This window comes from Aythya fuligula, chromosome 2 (genome assembly GCF_009819795.1).
Source record: "Aythya fuligula isolate bAytFul2 chromosome 2, bAytFul2.pri, whole genome shotgun sequence".
Classification (NCBI taxonomy): domain Eukaryota; kingdom Metazoa; phylum Chordata; class Aves; order Anseriformes; family Anatidae; genus Aythya; species Aythya fuligula.
The window spans coordinates 33600816-33613293 of record NC_045560.1 but is presented as its reverse complement, the minus strand read 5'-3'; the positions used below and the strand labels follow the sequence as shown (position 1 = coordinate 33613293).

Here is a 12478-nt window from a genome sequence, read left to right as displayed (position 1 = left end):
CAGCAGCACATCTTCCTCCTGGGAAGTTCAGTGTCCTGCCACCCTCCTGCCCCTCCTGCTCTGCCTACATGTGTGCAAGCTGTCTGGTGTTGGCTACTTCTTCCTTCCTCCTCCCCTTTCCTGTATCTAGCTGTTACCTCATGGGTTGCACTGAAATAGCAAGTCCTTTTTGTCACTGGCATGCAGAAATGAGTAGCAGGCAAGGTGCAGCTCTCTGATTCCTTCCCTTTCTCTGTCCTGTAGGCAATGAAGTTCCTTCAAAAGAGCACCATGAACTGAAGCCATACGTCCACCACCTGCATGTCATCGACAACCAGCAAGCTCTCTTCGAGCTTTCTCACAGGATAGAGCCACGCGTGTGAGCGTACACAGCTTCGTATAACCTTGTAACTGCAGCACTTTGAATTAAGTGAATGTTTATGCCAAGCATGTTGCTTCCCTATACAAGAACAGTTTACTGAGTTTTATCAGTAGCTCACACAACATGCACAGGAAAATCGGGCAGAGCAAGCAAAGAAGCTGCTCACAGAGCTGCAGGGCAAGCTTGGTGCTGTCCCCGCTCATCACCAAGCGGAGCAGTGTTCTTTGAGCTCAAGAGCTTGATTTCTGTGAAAATATTGTTTGGTCCAGTGTAGCTTTCAATGCAGATTCTGCCAGTATTAGAAAGAAAGGAAGCGTCACATCACAGCAGCAAACCATTGCAGCAAGCAACATGAAGCAAGGGGATTCGCAGTTGGTCGCAGTGTGTACCTCGCTAATTCAAGGTTGCCAAAAATACTGTGCAATCCGGGCAGCTCCCCTGCATCCACCAGAGCATCTTTTTTGGGATGAGTGCGGACAACCAAGGACTGGAACATAAAAAGGCAGCACACCAGGTGAAGTTCAAGAGTGTGTCATGATTTGGAGGTCAGTAAACAGTTGATACTGTAATGGCCCCTTAGGAATCTGCTTTATAAAACACACTGTAGGAGCCAATCCACTTTTGTTGCAGTTTCTGGACACAATTGTTTGTACACAAAAAATGTGTTACTTTCTTCCTTTTCATTTATCTCAGATTTAGTACTAACTGCATTTAAAGGGTTATAGACTGTTATAGAGGAGCTGCTTTTTTTCAGCTTGGATTACACCCTCCTTTGTGTCAATTCAGAGGCAATGCCTAGGCTCACCTACATTCCTGACTAACCTTCTGGAAATGCTCTGTTTTAGCAGGTAAGATTTCACCTAACTCACACAAGCTTCCAGTTCCTAAAGAACAGCACTGTACACCCTGCAGGGTACCAGTGTAACACCAGGCTGTTGGCGTTAGGGTCCCTTTCTGCTTCTGTGCACCTCACACATTTTCCTTAGCCAGTTTTCATGTAGTTAAAAGTAGTACTTCAGGGCACGTACTGAGGCAGCAGTTCTAAAGTCCTGTCTACAACTGACCTAAATCTACACACCGCTCTCACCATAGCTCCGGTTTTCAGCATGAAGAAGTTACACAAAATAATGTGTGCTGCTCTGCCTGGCACTCTCGTTCATACACAGACATGCAGTAACAGTCCCTTTGCAGAGCAGGGAGGTGGATACATTGCACCACTCTGCCCATCTCTATCCTATGTTTTCCATGTGAGGAAGATGTCCAAGAAGATGCTCCTTTACTGAAATGTGGATCTACTGAACTAGCATGCTCTTCATCATTGTGTTATCTCTGGTTTAAAGGGATTTTTAAAAAGCAGCTTTAATAAGTAGTCTGTGGGGAAAATCTGTAGAATGCATTCAGTTTTCCCATCTGTGAAATATTGTATAGATCTATTGTAAAGGAAACAGATGTTTCAGAAATGTATTTGCTTGTACTTTGTTATTATCAAATACTATATGATTTTTTTTTTTTAAAGAAAAAAAAATCTTCTTTTTACCCAGTAAAAAGAAAGAAAAAAAATAAACTCTTGCTGGCCATGGAGTAAAAATTTCCTATGTTCTTCTGTAGATGTGACTGCACATATTGTAAATAAGTCTTTTGTGCAAACAGACCAAAACTGTTCAGATGAGTATACTAGCTGCAGTGGACTCCCTTTTTGCAGTGTAAGAACACAAACCATGGGTTGAATTTGCTTCTTGTTTTGTTGCAGTTCTTCCTCTGGCTCCAGCACTCCCTGAATCCCCACCCTTAGATGCATTATCTGCATTGTCTGCTGGTTTTTGAGCTCCCCCTTGTGAAATCTCATTACTACAATGTTATTTTTAAGAGCCTGCATGTAGACCTGACTGCATGCATTAGCACATATGTTATAATGCTATTCCACAAGTTGTTCTGTTGAAAACTGTGGGAGAGGGAGCATAAGAAAGTACTTGCAGTTCACTGCATTCAGCTCTGTGATAGTTTTGGTGGTTACTGCTGTTGAAGCAGCAGCAGTGCCGGAGAAGAATAAAGGAAAAGAAAGAAGAGAGGAAAAAAAAAAATAAAAAAGACAACTGCTCTGGCTTTAATTTGAAAGTATGCTAAAGCCAGCTTGAAGGCTCCTCACTGCCAGTTCAAACTGGCTGAAGTAAGTTGTTGGGTAATGTACCAGTGGGCTTCAAGCCAGCCTGAGCATTGGCTTTCTGCACCACTGTAACTTCATACTGAATCGGGTGTTGTCTGTCCCTTACAGCTGGCATGAAATCAGTTTGAAGGCACAAAGCCAGCACTAAGCATGTTATCCAAGTTCTGGCTAACTGGACTATTTTTTAAAACTTTACAAACTAATTTTTGTAGTGGCCTTTATTATTTAAATATGACTTCATGGTCTGAGGGACCGACTTTGGTGCATCAATTTCACATTGAAAATATGGGTCTTTAAACTGTTACCTAGAAGAAAGGCAAGTAGCCCAAATAATGTGTCTAACAAACAAAAAGGCCTGTCAAAGTCTTCCTTCAACACCTGAAGTATTGCAGAGCTGGGCTTTGGACTGGCAGGCACTTTGAAGGTGTGGTGGGAGGAGAAACAAACCATGTGAAAGTGCCAGGGGCACTACATAGCCTCTCCTGGGGCCCAGCACAGGTAAAACTGTGATTTTTAAACTTCATCCTTGCCCAATACCACATTTATGTTACATGGATAAAATCCATGAATCCTGTAAGTTCAGTATATCACAGTGACACCTGAGGTTAAATATTCTGCATATTTTCATGAGTAGCTAGGAGGAGTAATTAGACAAAACCAAGGAAAAAGCTAGGTCACCCTACACATCTGATGTGTGATTTTGCTGCATCAAATGTAGATGCTTCCATTATTTGTTTGATTCTAACCCCATTTCAGATAGAAGTTAACTGCATTTGCATGACACTGGCAAAAAAATAAAAATAAAAAATATATTGAAACAATAAGATATGTGGCTGTAAAATTACAAAGAAAGATGTAAATACTAAACATTTTAGCAGAGTAATATTTATTTGCATAGCCTATTTATTGTCATCTTATTACACTGTTAAGAAATACTGGGATGAAGTCAGTGAGCTGAGGTAAGAACACCTGCCTGTTATGTTCTCTCTGAGTGCCATAATGCTGTCAGCTTGCATTAAAAGTAATAAAACAGAAAACCCCAAATCAAGGTATTTACCTAACTTCTCAGGGACTACAGCTAGTAGTTATCCACCGCTATGAGACCTGGTATGTATGAAATAATCTGATTTACCAGAATCAATGTTGCCAATGTTTTCCTTTTCATATTTCATGCTTGTCTGCCTCTGTACATATTAATTGTGTTGTGTATTTATGAGAGCTAGTAAGCAATAATTTATATGTCAAAATGGCCAAGCAATACAAGGTTAAAACTTGTAGAAGCAACTGTTACACTTATCTTGCATTTTCCAGTGTTTTTTAATATTGCTTTTCAAAATATAAAAACTACCTTAATGAAGACTGGGCTCTGTGCCTTCCTGCCTATCGCACTATCCTAACCAGAATATTTTATGCTCATACTTATTCAACTCCGTAGCCCCTCGCTGTGTTTGTGAGGTGGATGCAGTGCCTGGCTTGGGAGCCTGGCTCTATTCAGAGCCACTGGTACCTCTCTGGTTGGTGGGTCTTGCTGATGCTGATAAATACTAGGTGATTTCAGAAGCAGAGATTATATTAACGGGGTCTCAGCTGTTCCTTATCATCACCGCACAGTCTAAGAGGGGCCTAGAGCCACGGTGAGAAGTCCCTGTGGGAGAGGGGAGGAGTACATCTATCTTCAAATTCCCCGGAGTCTGCTTATCAGCACTTGATCCTCTTAGTGAGGGGAGCAAATGCTTTCCCCTCGCATCATTTGTCCTTGCTGCTGCTTCTCCAGTTTCCTCTCTCTTCTCTCAGCTTGTCTGGAGCGTGAAAGTCAGAGCCTGCAATGAGCAGTGGGTGTTCTGTAATGCACCTGAGGCTTGTCTGCTCCTTCCATCCTTTCCACTCAAAAAACTACAAACCACTAAGCCAAGCCTGGCTATTTCACACACAAATAACACTTGGCACCTATGGTGTGATGTCTGTTTGAAGTGCTTTATAAACAGGTAGTGCTTCATCCTCTAAGTGGCTGAACCTTACCTAGACTTTTAAACTTGATCAACAAAGTATGTGTGACAGCGTGATATCTAGGTAGGGTGTATAATAATTGAAACTGGAATAATTGAAATGGTACAAGCCCAAAATGTAGATACAGCTCTATAACATCGTTTAAAGATTTTTCCATGCTGTCAGGACCATGCAGATACGTAGGACTGAGGACAGGTGCCTCAGCTCCAGCTGTGCTAGAAGAGCCATAAGAAGAGGCTGCCGCACTCAGCAGCTGATCTCTAAACGTGGTTCCTTCAAACCATCTTGCTGAATTATTAAGGCAAGGGTTCCCTTGTTTTTCTCAACCAAAAAAAGAGCTTCAGTGGCAAAAACATGTAGTTTAAGCTGCCATGGGAAGGCAAGAGGAAGCAGGTGGGGGCAGTTTGCTGGGGTGAACTGTACAAAACAGGACTAGCCTGCCCTGAGGCAGTCTGCGTGCCTTGTGCAGAGGTGATTCCCTCTTCTCTGTGTAAGAAAGAGCCAAGCCTGAAAAATAAACCTGAATATTTGCTCTGTTTCACATCTCAGCAGGTTTCCATGCCGCAGTGGGCACCTGCCCTGGGTCATGCTCTCATCTGCCAGGAGGAAGGCAGCTGAGCACACACACAACACAGCCCAAAGCAGCAGGTTAAACAACACCTCCTCGGGCTCCAGCACTCAGCCTTTACGGCTCCTACAGCGACCACCATGTCACGTTGACAGCACAAGTAGCTACAGTAATACCTTGAAATACGTGGCTGTATCAGGTATCAGAGAATCACACAGTGCAGTTAATCTATCAGTGTAGGCCTGAAGACATGGGGCAAATAAACAGTCTGAAGCAAGGAGATAAATATTTTCCTCTGCATTCCCTCCAGTCTGGAAGAAGGCTGGTGGACTTCATAAGACTTTTATAAAAGTCCAGAAAGCCTATGGAAAGTGAGCTTTGGCATGTGCCCAGCCTCGGAGGTCAGGGATGATGCAGTCTGCATACTGGCTTTTAGCTTTCACTGCCATTTTCACTCCACCACCTCAGAGGTCTGTACTGCCAGTGATTTGCAGAGGCACCATCCTTCACAGATCATCCTAGACTCTGCAGTTTTGGGAACTGGCTGGGCTTCAGCATTATCTTCCATCCCTCTCCTATCCCAGGCAGACTATGAAAGGAGGGAAAGGGGGACAATCCTGAAAGCCTCAGAAAGCTTCCTTTGCTCTGAAGGGTGCTGCTAACTCTTTCCTGGTCCTGCTTCCCCAGGGGGAATCCTCAAGGTAGAGGTAATTTTTGTCCTTATCATTGATAAAAACACAGCAAGCGAGAGAAAGCATTTAAGATCCATTTAATTTGGGTCTCAGGAGAGAGAGAAGAGCTATTCAGGAGGCCACATAAACCCAGCAGGTGAAGGGGAAGCTCTTTGTGGGTCTGATTGATTGCACCTGTATATTGGCCTGTTTAAGTCATTAACTTGTTGGGAGAAGTGGAGAATGCAGGGTTTGTGTATAAGCAGTTTGTCCTTGTGTGTGTGGACTAGCTGTAGCGTGCCTTAAGGTCCTGGTGCCATTGATTCCTCTCTGTAAAGTTTCAGCTATCTCTGAAGGACGGAATCAGAGCAGTTCTGGGGGTGCTAAGAAATATTGATTCAGCAATGTTTAGAATAAGATTTGGTAGCAAGTTCTTTGACCTTCTTTAACTTACAGAAGGTTGGAGAAGCACAAGTCTAAAATGAGTAAGAAATGAAGACTTTAAGCAGAACTAAATGAGCAGAAGAACACCAAAGGACGGTTACTGTGGTAGCTTCCCTTGATTGATTTAAATAATTACTTCTGTGGAAAGATAGGGTATGGACTGTATGATATCTGGAACAGGCTTTCCTTTTGTCTTGCACCTGAATTCTTGCAGAAAGTTGTCAAGGCTTCTAAAACTTGAGCAGGTTGGGTTCTTGCCTTGGCCTCCTGCTGTTGCTCTGTCACAGGTGCAGGTCCTTTCCTCTCCACAGGAATATGGGTTTGACGGAGCCTTACTTGTCATGGGGAAGTGACACTGACAGAAGTCACCCATTTAACCTAAGGGTCTCTTGAGAGAGGCACCACCAGCTGTGACAGATGGCTTGAGAGCACAGAGCTGGAGGGGAATTTACCAAGAAATGTAAATAGTGATGATTCAAACCTAGGGAAGACAAAGGATGGTGAACATCAAACCCCAGATCAAACAATTCCACAGTAAGCTGTACAGGCTTTTAACAAATATTTGTGCAAGCTCTCTTTTATGCATGAAGAAGGTTTGTATTGCTTGATGAGCAATTAAACTGCTGCTGAGGCCACTTGGGCCTGATTCCTGCATAGGCCTGCTCCCATGATGTGTGCTGTCAGTGGAGGTGACTAGGACAAACAAACTTCTGTTGAGGGATTTGGCTCAGCATTTCAGGGTGACGGTTTGTCAGCCTTAAATCCCCTGAAAATGTGGAATCTTAAGGTTATGTCAAGCACCTCAGAAAAAACTTCCATTGAAACAAACCCAGCTACTGTTGTAAGGGAATCTCTCCCCTTTCATTCAGAGCAACAATGGAAAGTTACGTTAACCTATTGATTGTTGGTTGGAAGCCTCTATGTAAGTCCAAACAAATGATGATGTGATGATAGGAACTATCAGAGAGGCATATGACTTGACTAGGAATGATTTGAATGAGTTCAAAATAGTGTAGAATTAATATAGACATTCTTGCTTACTGTTTATTTGATGAGGTTTACTTCATTTTAAGTGAAGTAACTAACTTTAATTTTAAATAAGATTTTCTGCTGAATAGTATAATTCAGTTTAACCAATTACATTTTATTTTTATGCTTTTTGCCAGTGTGGATTAATTCTCAGAGTGATATGAGTGAGTCCAGGAGGCTTGATCTGGGTTTGTGCAAGTGCAAATAAGGAGAGACCTGGGCTAAATGCTGAGGCTTTCTGGGGAAGTTGAGTAATATCAGCATGACAAAGGTAGGTATCATTTCCTGACAAGAACTAGAGAAGAAACTGCCAGTGCCAAGTTTTATGAAAAGACAGGCAGGGTTCTTACAGGGAGCATCTCAGTAAGGAGCACATCATTGTTTTGACCAAGGAGAGGGCTTGGTTGGTGTGGTTGCTTCCAGCAAAAGCTGCTGCCAGTTTGAACAAACTTTTCCTGCAGCCAACCTGCTCGTAGCTGTAGCTTCCCTTTCCAAAACTCAGATACCGTTGACATCTAGTGGTGAAATCCTGTGCCTGGAGAGACAGTTTATTGCATCAAAACTGCCTGTGTGATCTCGAGGGACTGAAGGCCATAGTGCAGCTGTGAAAGGCTCCTGTCATCTGTGTGGTCCGCTGACCCCCGTTTATTAGATCTGTTGACTCAGATTCCCATTTAAGTGGATTGATGTGATTATCTGTTCAGCCTTTTTGTGCACTTTTCCCCCTGGATTTAGTTTCCAGCTTTTATGATGAGAGGGCACATTCACTTAGGACAGATGCTAATGGGAATAAAGACCTCCACCTCCTCATCTGCCAGTAGCCCCCCGAGTCAGCATCTCATCCAAAGCTGCTGGCTGCAACGTGAGCATTTGGCCTGGGCTAGCTTCTCCAAACATGCCACAGAGTTGTCTGTATGCATTTGACAGAAGCAAGCAAATTCCCTTCCTGCTGGGTTAATAACACAATGCTGAGCTTGGTGTTTCATCCAAGTAGCAGTTCTGTGAGCCCAAGGAGTGCTTTTGTTGATGGTGGTGGTTGTTTTTTGTTTGTATGTTTTGGTTTTGAGGAAGGTGCTGTTGTACATGTGCTCTGTTGGTGTTTGTTTGCAGCTATGTTCACCTGGCCTTTGAAAAGCAGGAGGTTAAGCTGTTTTGTATAGCATTGCTGGGCTTTGATCCCAAATACAATGTGCTGCAAATGTATTGCACTGTGAAAGGAAAACAGGTTGCTCCTGGTTTCAGATCTCTCAGGTGTATCTGTCAGGAGGCCAGAAGGTACAGCCCTGCTGGGTTGTCCCCTGGAGCAGACATGGGGCAGTGCTGCACCTGGGCTAGGTGCTTTGGGGCTGGTCTGCAATCTCTCTGCCATCATGGGTCATGTCCTCTTCACCCTGGGCACAGCACCCCAAATTCCCCATTTCTGCAGTGCCCCCATGTGCACAGCTGGGTCAGTGACTGAGCACACTGGGGCCAGCCAGCTGGAGCTGGCATATGGTGTCACAGGGAAGCTGCAAACACATAAAACAATGGAGCATTTGGGAATCAGTCATGTTACAAGTCACTGGTTGGAAGTCAGTGACTACTAAAAGGAGTAAAATTCAGAAAGGCTGAACATCTCTGCTGCTGGTCAGTGACAGCTGCAGGTTTTAGGGACTCTGGGAAAATCTGAATTTCCCCCAAAATAATAACTAGATTTTGATGTGACTTAGGGACTGGGAGAACTGCAGTTTTATCATACATGTATCATTTATAGTTATGAAGAAGCACAATGCCACTGCTTCTGAGCCTGCAGGCTAAGCCAGATCATGAACCTGGGAGATGTACTCATGTCAAGGCAATCTTCCTCTACGTAATAACCCTCTTATTAAAAAAAAAAACACACACAACTTGTTAACTCTATCCTATCACTAAATCCTGCAGCTCATTATGGGATCTCCCCAGAGTGTATTTGCCGTGCTGTTGTGACTGTGGTCACAGAGATTGTCACTGCTCAGCCTGGGGCGGTGACAAGGGCTGTTAACACTTGCTTTTTCCTGGGCTTAGGTGCTTGTGAACAGCAGATAAAAGAAATGTCAATAAATCTTATTCACTTAGTGGCATTTAGAGGGATCTGAAAGCACACAAAGATTAAGAGACACCATCGGCAGAGAGAAATTACTGTACCTGTTTCATACATGCAGCAACTTAAGAGAGCAGCAAAGAGGCTTGGCCAAGGGCACTCGCAAATCATGATCTAAGTTTAGGTTGGAAAAGACCCTTACAGTCATCACATACAACCATCAACCTAACAATTCCAAGTCCACCATTAAACCATGTTCCTAAGTACCACATCCACACACATTTCAAACACCTCCAGGGATGGCATAGATCTTCCCCTTGGGACTGGAAACTCAACCACAGGGTTGAGCAAGCTTTCCACATCTGCTGCTTCTCCTAAACCAACTTCCTCTTCCCTTTGGCTGGCTGATGGTTGCCCAAGTAATGTACTCTGTGACGAGCCTAAGGACACAAGTCACTTTTAGTGTAGGAAAGCTGATATGCATAGAGTCAGATACCACAGACCTGAGGGGACATTTTAGAAGCTGGAGAAAGCTGGAGCACCTTTCTCAGGCTCCTCAGAGCAACCCCTTTTGGTAGAAAAGGAGTCCTTCTTCCTGGGGGCTGTTTCTGGTGTTTCTCCTTGCTTGCTACAGTCATGGCTCCAATCTTCACCCTAACATCTTTCTCAGCAGGCTGCTACTAGCAGTAGTTTGCTCCCTGGGCCTCCCAGTCTGCCAAAACAGCAACCAGATCTTACTGGCTTGGGTTTCACTACTATATAGTTTAATGGTTTTATTTTTTTCTGTGAATATCTTTGTTAAAGAGAGGTTGAAGAGAGGGTTACTTTTGTATTCCTTACATTGCAATATCTCAGGCTGAATGCCAGCAAGAGCATACTGTGACCAAAAAGCAGATAATTGGCTCTAGGAAAATCCTGTCCTGTCTTGTGCAGAGGATCGCACTATCAGGTAATTGGCAAAAGAAGGAACTATGAATATAAATTCTGCTTGAGTTTTGTTCTCCTTTATGTCAGCAATCACGTTTGTAGTAACCTGTGCTTGTGGGAGCATGAATTTGCTGCTGATACAATTGAGGGAGAAGAGGAAGCATTCTTAACCTAGTTTCTAAAAAAGAAAATGTCTCATTTGCTTGCTCTGTCTTATCCCTTGTTAACTTTCTAGTACTTGAAACTCATTCATCCAAACCTGAAAGTGTAATGAAGGCTTCAGAAATAATTATGTGCCTGAGGGGAACGTGGAGGGCAGCTGGGAGAGATGCGAGGAAGTCAGGCAGGAGGGTGCAGCACTGCTCCCCAGCTCCTTGGCTCTGCGGCAGGCAGAAAGCCAGCTCGTGCCCAATGCTACATTAACTCATGCCCAGTGGCAATTTTGCAGGTCATAGGAATCAGCGTGTGAGCATGTTCAAGCAAGGTAACAATAGCACAACTTGCTTTTCCTCCTCAAGGTTTAATGGCTGGTAGAGCTGGCAACACATTGATCCAGGGTCATGAGCCAGTTCCTGCTTTTACCTAATGTTATTGCTGATGTCCTAATGTTAGTGCTGCCCTGTTCCGAGCCGACTACTACCAGTAAAACAGCAGTGCCATTCAATATTTGTAATTGGGGTGTGTATGTCTTTTTTTGCTTGCTTTCTTGCTTTTTATGTCTTCGGCTGCTGTATGGAGAAGTGGAACAAGGAACAGAAATTGAACATCAGGGGAACAGAAATTGAGCATCTGTCCTATTTCTATCCTGGATATTTCACAGTGCAAAGACCGGTGCTTGACTATCTTACAGCATCTTTTCTGAAGGAGCATAAATGCTTTGGGGATGCCAAAATGAAAGATCTATGGAAGTCTTAAATCTTGTCTGGCCCAGCAAGACGATACAATCTGAATATAACAGGATGGCACCAGTGAATATAACAGAATGGCAGAACAGCAATTACACAAAGCAGATAGCAGTGCAGGTATACTTTACTGCAACAACATTTTGGACTGGCTTTTAATCAATAAAAAGACATTTCTAGTTGGAGCAGTTTGGATGGGAATCAGATCAAGTTTCCTGCCTTGTTTTCAAGTAGTAACGTGGAATTAAGCTTAAGTAATTTGAACTGATATTTGGATAGGGTTATTTTGTATATATTTATTTATTACTTTCTCACTCTGTTGTGTAAAAATTAAACAAAAAGGGGGGAAAAAACTATTTTCAGATAGCACTCGGTGCTGCCGAGTGGAAGAGGAATATCGCAGCGCCATCTAGGGGCTTCTGCGCTCAGGAGAGGACTTCTGCAGGTGGAGCTGCCACTAATTGGAAGCTGGCAGTGTGTTTTAGCTGTTCTCACCTTGCCAAAAGTAGTCCCAACAACGGATAATAGTTTATTATGAGCCCCCTCTCATAAGGGAGAGGACCATAAAATATTTCACAGATGTGCTGTCAGGGGTTAAGGGCATATACCTGCCATCCCTGAGAGATCCTGGGTAAGCTCACACCTGAAAAACATACAGATAAGTATTTACTATTTCCTCAATTTGTGTGCAAACAAGCAAAGAGTAACCTTAGTTGTGGCAGGCAACTTGATCAGACTTTGCTCTTCTACTCAGTAGCAGGGTTTAGGTACTGACTGACACATTTCTCTCCAGGAAAAGTAGTCCTCACCTCATTCTGCGCTTGTTTCTAGGTCCTGGTTTTTCAGTTGTTTTGCTAAGTACAAGAATCATTTATGGGCTTTGCTGAGCACATGGAGAGTCAAAAATAATTTACGGGTGAGGTGAGTGTCAATGGCAGAATTTGACTTGGGGAAGTGGCATCATCACACTCAGTTCTTCTGAAGCAAAAGCATTGGGACAAAGGCATCACATCAACAGTAACTACAGCAGCACTGGTGGCAGGGATGACTCTGGATCATGCTGATAAAGCAGGAGTGTATAAAAACACAGTAAAACTCAGGCTTTTGGCATCCTAGGCCCTTCCTCTGCAGCTGCAGAAGCTAATTTAGGCTCTCATTATTTTTATACATAATCGATTTTCCCCCTCTAGTTCTTCAGAGAGGAATGGTGTTTGGGGTATTTTTGATAACTGGTCTTTTGATAACTTGTCTCTGATCACGACATGGGCACTGGGAATACCGAGGCTCCTGAAAACAAATGGGGAACATCTCTAGCAGCCCTTGGGAACCTGCTGGCTACCCCTATT

At 43.5% G+C, this 12478-nt stretch overlaps 1 protein-coding gene across 2 annotated transcripts in view; it reads left to right on the top strand.

The window, feature by feature from the left end:
• Window positions 1-3320, top strand: part of RAPGEF5 (Rap guanine nucleotide exchange factor 5) — a 128182-nt gene extending 124862 nt beyond the window's left edge. For both annotated transcript variants that reach the window (XM_032181219.1, XM_032181220.1), the window contains one exon: window positions 244-3320. In XM_032181219.1, the coding sequence (XP_032037110.1) occupies window positions 244-362 (119 nt within the window). In that variant the 3' untranslated portion in view covers window positions 363-3320. The remainder of the gene's footprint in view (window positions 1-243) is intronic.
• The last annotated feature ends 9158 nt before the right edge of the window (window positions 3321-12478 follow it).